This window comes from Lontra canadensis, unplaced genomic scaffold (assembly GCF_010015895.1).
Source record: "Lontra canadensis isolate GAN:19392208 unplaced genomic scaffold, GSC_riverotter_1.0 scaffold12, whole genome shotgun sequence".
Lineage (NCBI taxonomy): Eukaryota > Metazoa > Chordata > Mammalia > Carnivora > Mustelidae > Lontra > Lontra canadensis.
In genome coordinates, this window is record NW_022631006.1 from 10,206,530 (window position 1) to 10,223,960 (window position 17,431).

Consider the following 17,431-nt stretch of genomic DNA (forward strand, 5'->3'; position numbering starts at 1 on the left):
TTATTTGAGAGAGAGCGTGAGCAAGCAAAAGAGAGCTCGAGCTGGGGGGAAGAGGCAGAGGGAGAAGCAGATTCCCCGCTGAGCAGGGAGCCCAATGTAGGGCTCAATCCCCAGGACCCCTGGGATCGTGACCTGAGCAGAAGGCAGATGCTTAACTGACTGATCCATCCAGGTGCCCCTAAACCTTCTTATAAATTTATTTAAATCTGTTGTATTTAATCCTGCTTGCTTTACACCAATTTTTACTGATATGTGCTATATATATATATATATATATATTCTCCCAAATTCATTTTATATGTGGTGTGCTTTTCAGTTGCTAGTACCAAGACACAGCACCAATATTTGCCTTCATGATACTTCATGCACAACATGGGGCTTCATTTACCTAATCCCTGCATTGTTCAAGGGCCTACTGTGCTATGATTCACAGTTGTGGGAAACAGAAAATAAGCCACTGATCCTGACTTAAAATATAAGACTCTAGTGGAAGAAACAGACACAAAACAGTAAGTGATATGTGTGTTTCAAGAGGAGGAAGCCTCAAGGTATTTGGGGGTAGATAAGGAAGGCTTTACTGAATAGGTGACTTTTAAACTAAACTGTGGTTTATCGAGTCAATAAGGGGAGGAAGAGCATTCCAGACAGAGCAGAAAGCATGAACCAAGACAAGGAAGCATAAAACAACATAGTATGTTCTGGAAACGGCAAGTAGCTCAGTGAGGCTGGAAAACGGTGGATATGAGGGAACATCCTGAGATAAAACAGGAAGATTCCCCAGAAGCCAGAATGAATGGGTCTATCAGCCAAACTAAGGAGTTTAGACTTCAGCCTGTAAGGAGTAGAGATTTTAAGTGGAGTAATTTTTTCCTTTAAAAAGGTTTCTCTGGCTGCAGTGTGTTGGAGAGCAGAGATGGAAGGCAGTCAGACTAGTTAGGAAGCCATTATGGTAATTAAATGAGAAATGATGGGGGCTGAAATGAAAGTAAATAACGGCAGGGAGGGCGGGGTGGTTGTAGAGGGAAGGGAATGCTCAGGGTCATGAGTTAGGGATCTTGATAAGGGACCCTTAGGTTTGGGCAGGAGAGGAAGGAGCCAAAAGTGGCTCTGCGTTTCTAGTCTGGGTGACTGGGGGTAAATTATGGCACTAAACAGAAAGGAAAAGGAAAATATCCCCGGTTGTTGAGAATTATCTTTGACTCCTCCTTCTTTTTTTCCCCCACCAAACATACTACCAAACTCTGCCAGGCCTATGCCTCCTATCTCCCCACCCTTCTAATTATCCTTCACAGTGCTACAAAGTCATCTTCCTGAGGAGCTCTGTAGAAGTTTCTGCCCGGAAATGTTTGATGGAGACCGCACTGCATGCAGAATGAAACCTAAGCTTCTTAAGGGAGCATTCAAGACTCTCCTTATTCAGGCAGGCCACAAGCTACCTCTTGGATACCTTTCTCTTGCGAAGTATCTTCTTCTTTTCCCACCCTATATATCATCTCCTCCAAACATTAATCTAATCTTTGTTCCCTAACACATCTTGTCATTTTATACCTCTAGGCCTCAGCTCATGCTATTTTCTCTATTTGAATGCAGAGTTTCTTGTCTAACTCAAACTGCCAGAATTTTACCCCGAGTTTACGTCATCTTCTCCATTACACTTCACTCATCCATCTCCTTAGTCAAAAGCATTCTTCCTTCTCAGTGGCGCATAGACTTTTGTGTCTCAATCACAACACTTTTGGCGTCTTTTTTTTTTTTTTTTTTTTAGATAGCTGTGCTTTGGAATCCCTTCTGTTCCCCTGCCCTAGTGACTTATACGCAGTATAGATTCAAAAATTGGTGATGGATTTACCTGGAGCAGGGATCTGAGTCCTGTATCCTCACCGAAAGTTTAGCCTATAGTTTCGAAAAATCAGACGATTCTGCAATTCCGTGACATCACGCATGGAAAAGAGTCTAGAGGAGTCACCTGTCTCTAGGGGGCCCTTTCGCTATCTAGAACATCCATGACAAAAGGTGGGAGCAAAATAATTTGCTGTCAGGGGAGTATGGCTTCTCCAAATACTTGCAAGGTATCTTTATTGTTTATGTAAAATTAAATACCTTACGCTCGGTACTGTCAAAAAGCCCTACAGGATCTAAGATTTTCTGAGGTGGAATTTCCCGGTGACTGGCGTCCTCCTGAGGTCAACTGCCCGGACCATCACACAGTGTACTCGGGAGCGTACGACAGAACCCAGGCGTGTCCCCAGAGAAGAACTGCTACGTGCCCCGCCCCCACTGGCCGCAGTCGGGAGGCTCCGAGGGAACTCCCGCACGTCTGCGCGCGCAATCCCGGGACCAGGGTCCACGCGGCGCGCGCAATTGCCCTGGAAACCACTGCGCGCGCACGCGCAAACGCGGGGCGGGGAGCGGGACTGAGCTAAGAGCCCAGCAGCTGGAGGAGGGGTTTACCCTCCCACTCTACTGTAGCTCCCTCGAGGGTGGACGCGCGCACCGCCCTTCTCCCTCGGGCGGAGCGTCCTTTCCAGCACGCTCCCGGCTCACGCGCTACCCCGGCGGCCCCCCCGCCTCCGCCTCACACGCACCCTTGCGCTCCTCCCGCATTTGTGCGCCGGTGCAGCAGGCAGTGGGAGCATCCGGGCATTTCCGCAGCCGAGCGGCGATCCGGGCGGCCGCAGCGGTCGAGGAGCTCCCATGGCAGGGACAAGGAAGGGGGAAGGCAAGAGCGGGGCGAGGCGTTAAGCCGGAGCCGCCGCGGGGTGGGTCCCCAGGGAGGCGGAGGGAGAAGCGCTCTCGCAGTCGGGCGCGGGGCTCGTCACTTCTCTCGCGCAGTCCCTTGCCAGCCCGGGCTTCGGAGATGCATCTGCATCAGGTCCTCACCGGGGCTGTCAACCCTGGGGACAACTGCTACTCCGTGGGCAGCGTCGGGGATGTCCCCTTCACGGTGAGCGGCGTCGGGAGCTCAAGGGGGAGAGACCCGGAGCCGAGATCCCCGTCTCGGCCCACGCCTCTCCGGGGAGGCACTGAGGGGCTGGTGGGCCCCACCTGCGCCCCCTTTGCAGCTCAGTTTTGGGGGGCGGGCGTGGGACTGTGAGTCCTGCGGCTGGTGTAGGAAATTACCCTTCAGGGAAAAGGATTAGGAATCTACCGCACTGTCCGCCCTCAGCCAACGGGCCCCCGGGGATGACTGGACTAGAAGGTTCCTCTCCTAGGGCGGCCTCGGGTCTGCGGTGGAGGAAGATGGTTGCAATCGCCGAAACCCTGAGCGTCCGTTTCGCACCTGCTCTCGGCGTGGAGGCCAAGACTTGGTCTCGTCTCGGAGCATGGAGGCGATGCTGCACCTGGCTCCCCCTGCCCGCCGCGTTAGGGCTGCGAGGAGCGCTGGAGCCTGTGGCTTTAAACCCGATACTACGCGACCTTCTTTATCTCCTAATGCAGATATTAATTCCAACAAGGAAATAAAAAATTTCATTCTTTGCCCCCGAAAAATCTAAATGGAAGGGTTAGAGTGACAGTGGCCTGGAAAGCTATTTATCACGAGATCAGTTTGGTATCCTTCCTAGGTAATATTTAATCCTTTGCAAGGTAGGCTGGTTTATTTGTTTTTAAACTAAGGCAATGCAAAAATTTTATAAGTGTTTTTTGTTGTTGCTGTTGTTTGTGCGAGTAAAATGTGTGTAAACGATAACGTGTTAGAACCTTTCAGATCTCGATGAAAAAGGCATGTTTTCTGAATGAGCTTGGACGGATCAGTCCTTTTGGAGAATGGATGTTGTTAGTATAGCTAATTCAAACTAAGCCCTAGAGCTTCTTTCTACTCATAGATAGACTCCCATGGATCAACCTGAGTTCCTTTTCTGTATTAAGTTTATACTGGGTCCTCCTTGGAAGGCACTGTAAGCAATAAAATCTTGATTAAATACACAATGTTATTGATAACTTATACTTGATAAAACTGGAAATAGCATAATGGTATGCTTTTAAGACAAGGAAGACACTTTGATGTCTGCTTTCCAACAACATGTTTTTAAAGCTGCAGAAATAAAAGCTCCAGCAAAACTGCAGAATCATTATGTAGCACAGTGCATTCTGGAACAGAATTTATCATTATGATACATTAAAAATAACATAAGGTTGCCTTTTGGCGATTTTAATTTTTAAATGGATTTCAACTTGGCTTTGTTTCAGTTTAGAATGGACCTTTAAGGATATAATTTGCCTGACTTATATTGTTACACATGACCCTATCAGTGGTGTCATTTGTGTTTTGCATCCATGTGACCTAAAAATCCATAGAGTTGAGCTTGGACTTCAAGTGTATAGAAACATTTTGGGGCATAGAAGAAATTTCCCTTTCCCCAGTTGTGTAGGTGGGGAGGAAGTTTCCTAGCTTGGAAGAGTAGGCTTCCTGCATCAAGATGTCTGGAACCTTAGGTTATGGGGTATTTCCACACTATCATAGTGGTGGTAGTTTTTTGTTTTCATCTAAAGTGGAACAGTGTCTGTCTCATTGTGGGAATGTTGAATAGAGCTAAACAAATTCAGGTGCAGTCTGGAAAAGCTAATGCAAGAACTGTTAGCATTGCGCAGGTGTGGTTATACTGTAGGCCACCCATGACCAGGTCCTTGAAATCATTTTCAAGTCTTTTACCACCTCCCTAATTCACCCTATCACCAAGGGTGATTGACTCTCTGCAGTGTGTATCAGATTTCTCCCTTCTCCCTTTCTCTCTTTCTCTCTCTCTCTCTCTCTCTTTCTTTCTTTTGGTTTATTATTTTTGTCAGAGTGAGAGAGCACACTCGAGCACAAGAAGGGGGAGGGGTAGAAGCAGAGGGAGAAGAAGGTTCCCCACTGAGCAAGGAGCCCTGATGCAGGACTCCAACCCCGGACCCTGGGATCATGACCTGAATCAAAGGTAGATGTTTAACCTACTGAGCCACCCAGCTATCCCAGATTTATCCCTTTTTATCATCTTAGTTACCACCTTATTGTAGAACCTAAATTGTATTACTTAACATAAACACTTCTAAACTGGTTTCCCTTATACTCCTCTCTGATCAGTTTATCCTCCACACAGCTGCTGGGATAGTTTTTCTCAAATACCATTTCACCATATCATTCTTGGCTCAGGACTGTTAAGTTGTTCCTAATGGATGTGTTATGAAGCTTAAACTTGTCAGATGTTCTGCCATCTTTGACTTTATATTTGATTATATGTTCTCCTCATCTTAGCCCCTCTGCTATAGACCTACTAATCATCTTACTTGATCCTACATCTTTTTTTTTTTTTTTAGATTTTTATTTATTTATTTGACAGACAGAAATCACAAGTAGGCAGAGAGGCAGGAACAGAGAGAGGAGAGGCAGGCTCCCTGCCGAGCAGAGAGCCCGAGGTGGGGCTCCATCCCAGACCTCGGGATCACAACCGGAGCCGAAGGCAGAGACTTTAACCCACTGAGCCACCCAGGTGCCCCTCAATCCTACATCTTAAAAGATTTATTGAAAAGAGAGAGAGAAAACAAGTGGGGGGAGGGGCAAAGAGAGAGGGAGAGAAGCAAACTCCCCACTGAGTGTGGAGTCAGATGTATTTGGGCTCCATCTCGCAACCCTGAGATCATGATGTGAGCCAAAAGCAAGAGTCTGATGTTTAACCTACTGAGCCACCCAGGTGCCCCATATCCTACATGTTTATGTTGCAACACGAGAATTCTTGCTTTTTATTTTCCCGAATATGACTCAAAATTTACTTGGTTTAGGATTCCTGCCTATGATTCTGATTGATTTGGCCCTTTGGCATTTATAGACCCTTGTTGCACACCATCTCCTTTTAATATTTTAATTTTGAGGGCACTGATGCAGTTATAATTTTGCCATGAACTAGAAATGACCTTTTGGACTCGAAGAAGAACAGATTCTCTTAAAAAAAAAAAAGTGAGAACAAGCTGTATTTAAGTATTCTAGACTCAGCTAACAATTATTTGAATGCCTACAGTAATACAAAAAAATAAAAAAAAAAACCCACAAAAGTAGAGCTCCTTTACATAGAGTGTGCCATTTGATTTGTATAGCAATCAGATAAAAAACTTTAGTTCTGAGTCAGATGACTGAAAAAGGGACCAGCCAGGACTGGAATGGAGGTCCTGTGACTTCACATCTGGTAGGCTTTTCTCCGTAGTATGTTTTTTTCCTATCAGAGTGCTTGCTTTGGAGGGTGTGTGCATGTGTTTGGAAGACATAGATATGGCCAGTGTAGTAAGAAAGACTGACTGTCTTGCAGCCAGACAGTGGTTTTTAGCTAATGCTGTCTTTCATGATAACCTGAGGATCTTTTCAAAATAGGGTAGATCTTTTATTTCAGAGTCTATAATTTTAAGTTTTTTTAAAGAAGGAACTATTCTTAAAGGAATTTGAAGCGTTTATGATATCGTAATTGAAAAACAGTGTGTTATACATATTCCACTGTGCGTGGTGGGTAGTGGGTGGTGTGATCATCTGGCTTGTGAATGACTGCTTATGTCACCGTGTCCCAGTCGGTGCTGTGTTGTCATGATGGTACAGTTTGTAGTGGACAGTCCCAGTGGTGTGTATCTATAGTGCTAACACATGCTATGATGGTTTTCACTTCCATTTGGGCAGGTAGTGGTTTTTAAAAATGTGATGTTATAAATGTGGTTGTATATATCACCTTTTGATCATTCTGTTCTTTTCAGTGTGTTAGCTAAGTTATGGGGATACTGTTATCCTGTAATAGATCAGGACCCAGATAGGCCAAGGAGCTGATTTTTTTTTTTAAACTATGTATGAGCTTTGTTGTACTACATTTTGCCATTGAGACATTCCCAACTACCTTCTTATCTATAAGTGAATGTTTTAAGGCTTAATGTAACAGATAGTGTAAATTTTCCTTATTTATGTTTTTTATTGCTTCCCTGGAAAATAGTCTTTAGTATTAAAAAATTTTTTTTGTAAGTATTAAAATATCAATTAAAATAATGATAGTACATTATTAATATTAATTTTTAGTCTTTATTTTAAAAAATTTTCTGTATTAAAATATCAATTGAAATAATGATAGCACCTTATAATACAATTAATATAATTAATTTTTTTCACATTTTGACTTTAAGGGGTACAGACTGTATTTTCAGATGTATAAGGGCAGTTGATGTTATTCCAGTCTGATAGGAATTCAACACATTTATTAAAGTTTACAAAAATTAGTCATTACCACTCGGTTTATCACCTACTCATAGAGATTAAAAATGATGTACATAGCTATGATGTAAGGCAGATGAAAGAGATCACATATAATTGGGAACATAAAAGATTTCACGTAAGATTGACAGTTGTAAAGACAGGTATTAGGCCTTTCTGAGTGGCAAGAACAACAAAAGCCAAGGAATAATGTAATATAAAGGATAAATTATTGGGTGATTGTTCCTTCACGAAGCAATAAAAAAATAAAACACAAGACTTCCTTATTAAATAAGAAAACACTAACAGAATGCTGAAAAATATAATTTGCAACCCATAACTTTTTAGGAAAATGTGTTCTGGCATTTCCTAACTTTTATTTTTTTTCCTTAGAGCACCACCGGAAAGCTAGTAATGAATGAAAAAACATTCATTTAAAAGTTAGAAGTTACTGTTATATGACCTCTTTTTCTGGAATTTAGATACATTTTAATTCTACTGTGGTATAATAACATTCCAGTCCTAGAATTAGGGCAACATCAAACTTTGAAATGATCAACCTGTTTATACATTTAGCACAGGTTTCTTGAGCACATAGGTGTGTCAGGCTCTGTGGAGATGAACAACAGTGGTAACAGAAGAACAAAAACACGTAATACTGATCTTAGGGAATTTATTAAAGAAGTATAGGAACCTGGCAATCTCCTTGGAGAGTTAAGACATGTACCTAACCACAGCCCACTGGCTGTGTAGTGTTGTGAGGCACTCATATTCTTTGTGGGAATTCAAGAATAAGAGATCACATTTGGCCAGGAGAATGGGAAGTTGGACAGAAAAATGCTTCTGTGCTTGTCAGTTATCAGTGCACATAACAACTCATACAGCTATTACAACCTGTGCTGATAGTAAAGGAAAAAGCAATAGTTAAGAATTTAGAATGGAGTTGTTCTCTAAGAGAAGTTGGCTTGTTTGTTCCTGGAAAGTAACTTCTTGTTTATCTAAATCGATATCTTCAGAGTTTGCGGGCTCGCGTTTAGTGTGAGCCTGTAGATAAATATGAGGTTGTGTAAGTTTTTACTTACAGATTGTTAGCCTTCTGCCTTATAGAGGTGAGACTCTTAGAAGCTACCCAGAAACTCTGGTACAAGTCTCAAATAATGCCTCCTTAGAGATGAGAAGTTAGAGACCAACTACTTCTATGACCCTGAATAACTCAAACTTATTATTAGGTTTTTCATCTGTAACATGAGGTTCTTAACTTAGGATCTTTTAAAGTATTTAGACCTTGAAGGAACATCATTTGGAGTTCTTGAGAGATTTCCAAGAGGCAACAGGGCGAATGGACTGGAAACATACAGTGATTGTGCTAAAGTAATAGCTCTGGAGTCTGTTGTATATTGCTCCTCCACTGATATGTATAGGATTGTTATCTGACTTTACAGTTAGGGAGTTTGACCTCCCTTCTGGCTCAGAGAAGAAGCCATGCAGAGTGTTTATGAAGTTGTGTGTCTTCTTTGGGCCCACGGTTGAGAAGGTGGCGTGTATTCATGATTGTATCTTCAGCGTATGGTAGGTGGTAGTTGCCTGGGACTGTCACAGTACAGTATGAAGTGGAAGATGGGGCCATTGTGGTTGTGTTGAAGCTTTCCATGCTCTAGATATACTTACTCCTTTGCTTTATGTTCTTAGGATTTGGAATATTTAAAAGACAACTTTAGGAATTACAATCAGTATCTTACCTTGGGTCTTGGGAAGTTTTTAGAACAAATCGGAGTCTGAGTATTTAATTATCAAAAAGGGCACAGGGTGTTGGGTTACAACCGCAATGGCACAGTGGAAAAACAAGTCATGCCTGAGCAATTTAATTTCCTACTATGATAGAAAGCAAAGCAGTATTTAAAAGGGGATAATGATAGAAAATATCTGTAATTCACATTTAATAAGGCTCTTCAGGCTTGTGGGTTATTTTTTAAAACAAGTTTGGAAGCCAAATATTTTAATAGAAATTTTAGGGCTTTCAGTCTTCTTAAATTTGTAGAGTCCTTTCATATATTTGCTCTGAAACTGTAATTCATTATGTAACAGGATATAGAACCGGTTATTGAGGAAGCAAGTGCAACTTACACAGGTGTTATGACTGTATTTTCTTTCTCTTAGACATAGCTCCTGTTATCTTGGAACTTGATGTATATATGTGAACCCAGTTGCCTGGGCTTTTCTATTCTCAAACCTTCTCATTTCATGATTGCTAAGGGGTTGTTCAGTGGCCCCCTCTCCTCCCATTCTAAGCACCTGCAGAATAAGATGGTTATCTTATATACCTCTGGTAGAGAAGTCAGTAGGTACAAAAGTGTCAGTGGATAGAGTGAGACTTCTTTAAATACTACATGGTAATTTGGGGGAATGATTTGAGACCCATAAATAATATCCTCTTAGATTGTCATTGAAGATGTCCCATTAGGACTGCCCCCTCTAAAAAGTGAGACTTCTCAGAAATGGTAACATTTAATTAATTAATTTTTAGTTTAAATTAGGCTCCATACCTAACATGGGGCTTGAACTCAAGACCCCAAGATCAAGAGTTGCGTGCTCTACTATCTGCGCCAGCCAGGCGCCCCAGTACATTTAATTTAATTTGTGCTAAGTCATTATGTTTTCATCCTGTGATTTTAAGAGAAACCCAGGAAGCTTGAGACTATGTAGGCATTATGGAAGGGGGCGTGGACGGACCCAAAAACACATAGAAGTTTTGGCTTAGATTCAGTTCAAAGATAGACATAGCTTATATGTTAGCTGTAGTTCAAGAACAAAATACTAACATTTTCCTTGGAGTAATGAGTTTTGTGATATAACATTTCCTTGGAGTAATGAGTTTTGTGATATGCTAGCAATTCCTTGTTTTCTCTGGCCTTTCTGCGTGTATACTTAACGAGGATCTAATCAGAGAGAGATACTCAAATTATACTGTACTCTGCCCATTGCATCTTCTTTCATGCCTTTAATGTACATGAAATGTCAGTATTTCCAGCAAAGGCCATTTCGTCCACTTATACTTGTGGCTTTAAACTGGGAGTGAGAGGGGCGCCTGGGTGGCTCAGTGGGTTAAAGCCTCTGTCTTCCGCTCAGGTCATGATCTCAGGGTCCTGGGATCGAGCCCCGCATCGGGCTCTCTGCTCAGCGGGGAGCCTGCTTCTTCCTCTCTCTCTGCCTGCCTCTCTGCCTACTTGTGATCTCTGTCAAATAAATAAATAAAATCTTAAAAAAAAAATAGACTGGGAGTGAGTTTGCTCCCTAGGGGATATTCAGAGACATATCTGGAGACATTTTTGATTATTGTGACAGGGTTGTTGGGGGCCGACAGGCATCTACAGCAGAAAGGCTACAGATCCTGATAAATGTCATACAATGCAGAGGACAGCCGCCTCCCCCCCCCATGTCAATACTCTAGAAGTTTTGAGAAATCTTGATTGATACCCTAGTTCTTATCTTTTATCTACTCAAGGGCATTGTGTTAGCAGTTTCTATTTTTCTCTCCCGTAAAATTGCTTTTTCTTTCTTTCTTTCTTTTTTTAAAAATTTTTATTTATTTATTTGACAGGGAGAGGTCACAAGTAGGCAGAGAGGCAGTCAAAGACAGCGGGAAGCTGTCACCCAGGGGCCCTGCTTTTTCTTTCTTATTGAAATACTTTCTTCAACAGCTCTCTTGGATTTCCTCCACTTTTACCTGCTCCCTCTCAGCCTGATTCCAGACCTCTATATCTAGCTATGACTTTGTCATCTCCCTCTTGAATATCTAATAGCTATCTCAGAATCCCTATCCTCATAACATTCTCCTTCTCCAGCCTTCCCTAAATCAGTAAATGGCTACTTCTCTTTTTCTTTTCAGTTCACTTGGAATCTTTCACTCCTTTCTTTCATTTATGCCTCATATCTAATATTGGCAAATTACATTGGCTATACATTCAAGATGGATCCAGAATCTTACCATTTCTTTTTTTTTTTTTTTTAAAGATTTTATTTATTTATTTGACAGAGAGAGATCACAAGCAGGCAGAGAGGCAGGCAGAGAGAGAGGAGGAAGCAGGCTCCCCGCTGAGCAGAGAGCCCGATGCGGGGCTCGATCCCAGGAACCTGGGATCATGACCCGAGCCTAAGGCAGCCGCTTAACCCACTGAGCCACCCAGGCACCCCACCATTTCTTTTTTTTTCTTCTTTTTTTTTTTTTTTTTAGATTTCATCTGTTTATTTGACAGAGAGCACAAGTAGGCAGAGCAGCAGGCAGAGGGAGAGGGAGAAGCAGGCTGTCCACTGAGCAGGGAGCCCGATGTGGGACTTGATCCCAGGAACCTGGGATCATGACCCGAGCCTAAGGCAGCCGCTTAACCCACTGAGCCACCCAGGTGCCCCAGAATCTGACCATTTCTTATCTGTACTGATACCACCCTGATCCAAGACACCATCATCTCTAGGATTATGGCAGTAGGTTCTTAACAGGTCTTCCTGCCTTGTTTGCCTTCAGCCTTACCCTCCTTCAGTTTCTTCTCAATAGTAGTCAGAATGATTCTGTTAAAATATAATCAAATCTTGTTAGTTCCATGTTTAAAACTTTTAAATGGCTTTTTTTCACTCAGAGAAAATACCTGAGTGCCCTAAATGCCCTTTAGTTTTATTTCTTTAGCACCTAGAACAAAAATTTATTGGGTGCAAGAAGTACCCAATACAATAGTGTATGGAAAGGGCAGTTAGTGTAATACAGGACATATTTATAGTAAACATAGTGACCACTTTTTTTTTTAATTTTATTTTTTATAAACATATATTTTTATCCCCAGGGGTACAGGTCTGTGAATCGCCAGGTTTACACACTTCACAGCACTCACCATAGCACATACCCTCCCCAATGTCCATAACCCCACCCCCCCAACCCCCGTCCCCCCATCAACCCTCAGTTTGTTTTGTGAGATTGAGAGTCACTTATGGTTTGTCTCCCTCCGAATCCCATCTTGTTTCATTTACTCTTCTCCTACCCCCTTAACCCCCCATGTTGCATCTCCTCTCCCTCATATCAAGGAGATCATATGATAGTTGTCTTTCTCCGATTGACTTATTTCGCTAAGCATGATACCCTCTAGTTCCATCCACGTCGTCACAAATGGCAAGATTTCATTTCTTTTGATGGCTGCATAGTATTCCATTGTGTATATATACCACATCTTCTTTATCCATTCGTCTGTTGATGGACATCTAGGTTCTTTCCATAGTTTGGCTATTGTAGACATTGCTGCTATAAACATTCGGGTGCACGTGCCCCTTCGGATCACTACGTTTGTATCTTTAGGGTAAATACCCAGCAGTGCAATTGCTGGGTCATAGGGCAGTTCTATTTTCAACATTTTGAGGAACCTCCATGCTGTTTTCCAGAGTGGTTGCACCAGCTTGCATTCCCACCAACAGTGTAGGAGGGTTCCCCTTTCTCTGCATCCTCTCCAGCATCTGTCACTTCCTGACTTGTTAATTTTAGCCATTCTGACTGGTGTGAGGTGGTATCTCATTGTGGTTTTGATTTGTATTTCCCTGATATGACCACTTTTTTTTAAAAAGATTATTTTATTTATTTGACAGAGAGATCAAAGTAGGCAGAGAGGCAGGCAGAGAGAGAGGAGGAAGCAGATCATGACCTGAGCTGAAGGCAGAGGCTTAACCCACTGAGCCACCCAGGTGCCCCCATAGTGACCACTTTTATAACACTGTTTTTTTCTGAAGATTTTATTTATTTGACAGAGCGGGCGCGAGCACAAGCAGGGGGTGTGGCAGAGGGAGCGGGAAAAGAGCCTGATGCTCAATCCCAGGGGCTCGATCCCAGGACCCCGGGATCATGACCCGAACAGAAGGCAGGTACTTAACTGACAGAGTCACCCAGGCGCCCTTATAATACTGTTTTTTATAGCATCTTTTGATATAGCTCGATGGCATTTTATAGGATGGGAGCAGGGAGAGCTGATAATTACCATTCAGGTACAAAGCTTTGCTGATCTGGTTTGTTTGCTTATTTATTTATTTATTTTAAAAGATTTTATTTATTTATTTGTCAGAGTGACCGTACAAGCAGGGGGAGAAGGAGGCAGAGGGAGAAGCAGGCTCCATGCTGAGCAAGGAACCTGATGGGGGACTCCATCCCAGGACCCTTAGATCATGATCTGAGCCAGAGGCAGACACTTAACTGACTGAGCCACACAGGTGTCTCTGGTCTGGTTTAATCTAAGGATGTATATTATGTATTGAAAGAAGTGACAGTGCCCATCAAGCAGTTCTCCCCTTTTCCTTAATTAGCTTTTAAAAGACCTCATTACATAAAAAAATTGGAAATTAGCCTAATCCTTGGATTGTGTTGATTCTGCATTTTAAGAGTTACATGTTTTAACAATCAGTTGAGCTAGGCCTGGAGTTGAAGACTGGGGAGCCTGCAAAGACATTGTAGAGGTGGCTGCCCTACTTGGTGGTGCTAAACTCAGCCAAAGGAGTATTGGGTAGAAGCAAGATTCTCTTTAGAAAGTCATTTGAATAATATTCCAATATGTAGACAAATGGAGCATTCAAATATGGGTATCATAATTTTATGCTGGAAAAATTTTATAAAATTTAGATAAAAATAAAAAGCCCAATTTGGCCATTAAAAACAAAAAAGCAAACAAAAACCATAAAAGAACCCAATTTTTTTACTTTAAAAAATCATTAATGTAATAATGGCATTATAAAGAACTCATAATTCAGACAAAGTTGAAATAATAGAAAATAAAAAGGAAAGTAAGGGAAGTTTCCATTCCCCAGTAGATTAGCATAACTTCATGGTTATCCTTTACGCAAAAAAATATTTGAGGACATAGGCATTGTGTCTACCCTCTAAGGTCAACCAGTTATATAAATGTGCACTGCTATACAAGAGGAGTTGGTGTATGTTGTTTTAAGATATAAACTAGTTAAACTGGGGGTCATCTACCAAAGTGCTGACTTTGGTCATAGAGAAACTGAGCTGTAGCCCTTCTTTCTGGCAGTATTTAATAGTGTCAGTTGTATGTGGTTGGTATATAGGAAAAAAAAAACATTTTTTTTTCTTTTGAAATGGTGGTATTGTCAATCTTGTGTGTTAAATTGGTACATGAAATATTTCACACTTTGATGTAGTACAAGAATTTTAGATCTGAGAATTAAAGGATTTAATCAAAGACACAGATAGATCCAAGACAGAATTAACACTGGAACCCCTGCTCATTCATATGGCCTTGTAGATTATTTGAACAATACAGGAGAAAGATAAAATCATTTGTAATGGTATAATCCAGAGATAACCCCTCCTAACATTTTGGTAAATTGGACCTAGACCTCATGTGAGAATGTTTATCTGTCCTTTTTTTCCAGAATAAGTTTTAGATCATTATTTTTCCAAGGATTTATTCCTTGTGTAGATTTTCAAATTTTTTGTATAAAATTGTTTGCAGCAACCTCTTAACTATCTTTTTAAAGTCTCCAGCATCTGGTATATTGCTTCTTTTCTTCTTACTGCCATTTATTATTTGTGCCTTCTCTTCTTCTTTAATGGAAATTTATTCACTTTTAAAATTTATTCTTTTAAAATAAACTACTTCTACATTTACTAGTTTTATTACATATTATCTATTTCATTAATTCTTATTTTAAATTATTTCCTTCTTTCTACATTATTTGGATTTATTTTGCTATTTTCTACCTAACTTATTGAGATAAATGTTTAGCTCATTTCAGTCTTTCTTTCTAATACATGCATTTAAGAATGTAAATTTCATATTCTTAAGACTTAACTGTATTTGCTTATCACAAAGCTATTTTTTAAAAGATTTTATTTATTTGAGAGAGTGAGAGTGCAAGAGCGAGAGAGACACACACACATACACACACGCATACACACACACACAAAGGAGCATGAGCTGGGGGAAGGGCAGAGAGAGAGGAAGGAAGCAGTTCCCCATTGAGCAGGGAGCCCAATGTGGGGTTTGATCCTGGGACCCTGAGATCATGACCTGAGCCGAAGGCAGATGCTAAATGAACTGAGCCACTGAGATGCCCCGAATATTTTTTTTTTCATTCCATTTTTTCTCTGTAAAATTTTTCCTGAAGTTATATACTCTGCTTTTACCTTAGAAATTACAATAGCGTTCTTAAGTTACCATTTAACTTGCCATAGCTGGCTGAGGCTTTATAGTCCTTTAAACAATACAAGCACTCTTTGTATTGTTTTTTACTTTCTTCCTGCTTGTAATCTGTCCTTCTGTGATAAGTCTATTCATGTTTACAAATTCTGTAAGACTTATTTGATATAGACAGTAGTTATTTACATTTACCTGTATATTTATAATTACCTTACTCTTCATTCCTTCCTGCATCTTTCACAGTCCATTTGGAATAATTTTCTTTCTTCTTGGAGAAACTTTAGAATTTCCTTTGGTGTGGATCTGTTGGTGTTGTAATGTCATTTTTTTTATTTTTTTGAATGAAAATGTCTATTTTGTTTTGTTGTTGAGAGATACTTTTGCTAGGTAGAGTATGACAGTATTTTCTTTTTGCCACCTTAAAGGTGGCCTCTTATTGTTTCTGTTGAGAAGCCAGTTACCAGCCTACTGCTTCTTTAAAAGTTGTATTTTTTTCTCTAGCAGTTTTTAAGAATTTTTTTCTTCGTCTTTCTGAAGTTTTACTATGTTGTGTCTAGTTGTGCGTATATATTTTTTCAATCCTGTTTGGGGCTTTTGAGATTTTTGAATGTGTGAATTGATGTATTTTATCAAATATGGAAAAATTTCAGCTGATATCGCCTCAAAAATTGCCTCTACCCCATTGACCTTATGAGACTAAACATATTGGACCTTGTCACTTTATTTTTGTGTCTAATATCCTTTCCTTTGTATTTTCTTTTTATCCTTCTCTGCAGCACTCTGGATAGTTTCTTCTAATCCATTTGCTAATCCTATTTCAGTCATGTCTAATTTGCTTTATTGCACTTACTGTACTGACTAGTACTAGGTTTTGTTGTTTTTGTAGATGTCCTTTATAAGATTGAGCAAGTTTCCTTCTATTTGTTTTTTTGCCGAGAAATTTTTTTTTTTTATCACGGAGGGGTCTTGAATATTGTCGGATGTTTTTTCTTCACTGATTAATATGGTCACGTGGTTTTTCTTCTTTAGACTGTTAATGTGGTGGATTACATTGATTGACTTTTGCAAAATGAATTAGCTTTGTATTACTGGTATATTATTCTTTTTATGTATGGTTAGATTCAATTTGCTAGTATTTTATTGAGGTTTTTTGCATTATGTTTATTACGGATGTTGAGCTATAGTGGGTTTTTTTTTTAAGATTTTATTTATTTGAGAGAAAGAGTGTGAACGCTCAAGTGGGAAGCAGAGGGAGAAGGAGTAGTGGACTCTGATGAGCAGGGAGCCTGATGCAGGGATCGATCCCAGGATCCCAAGATCATGACCTGAGCTGAAGGCAGACTCTCAACCCACTGAGCCAGGCGCCCCTATAGTTTTTTTTCTTTACATTGTTTTTTGTTTGTTTGTTCTTGGTATCATTGTAATGCTGGTTTTATAAAATGAGTTTAGAGGTATTCCTTTTCTATTTTCTGTCAGTGGTCATGTAGAGTTCATGTCATTTATTCTTTAAATGTTAGGAGAATTTTCCAGTGAAACCTCTGGGCTTGGAGTTTTCTTTTCAGGAGGTTTGGTATGACACATTTGATTTAATAGTTAAAGGACTTTTCAGGTAATATATTTCATCTTAGGTGTGGTTTTATAGTTTCTGGTTCTAGAGGAATTAGTCTTTTTCATCCATTCCTTTGTCGTATTTATGTGTGTAGAATTGCATATAGCATTTATGTATTTTCTCTTTAATGTCTGCGAGATTAGTATTGGTATTCCCTCCTTTATTCCTCATATCGATAACTTGTTTCTTTTCTCTTTTTCTTTGTCCTTCTAGAGATTTATATGTTTTATTGTTCTTTTTCAAATAATCAGATTTTGATTTCATTCATATTTTCTATGATTTTTCTGTTCTCAATTTCATTGATTTTTGCTCTTTATTATTTCCTGCCTTCTGCATGCTTTGAATTTGTTTTGCTTTCCTTTTCTGATTGATTAGGATGGAAGCTTAGATTACTGATTTGAGAATGTTGACCTGTATCTCTTTGAACATTTTTATTTTGGCCAC

At 40.4% G+C, this 17,431-nt stretch overlaps 1 protein-coding gene across 5 annotated transcripts in view; it reads left to right on the plus strand.

The window, feature by feature from the left end:
* Positions 1–2,533: 2,533 nt before the first annotated feature.
* DMXL2 (Dmx like 2) overlaps positions 2,534–17,431 on the plus strand; it is a 157,459-nt gene continuing 142,561 nt past the window's right edge. For 2 of the 5 annotated variants that reach the window (XM_032856483.1, XM_032856485.1), the window contains exon 1: positions 2,534–2,944. In XM_032856483.1, coding sequence (XP_032712374.1) covers positions 2,858–2,944 — 87 coding nt within the window. In that variant the 5' untranslated portion in view covers positions 2,534–2,857. Of the gene's footprint in view, positions 2,945–8,746; positions 8,765–17,431 lie in introns of those variants that run through there. The other 3 variants (XM_032856482.1, XM_032856484.1, XM_032856486.1) reach the window with 2 other exon arrangements.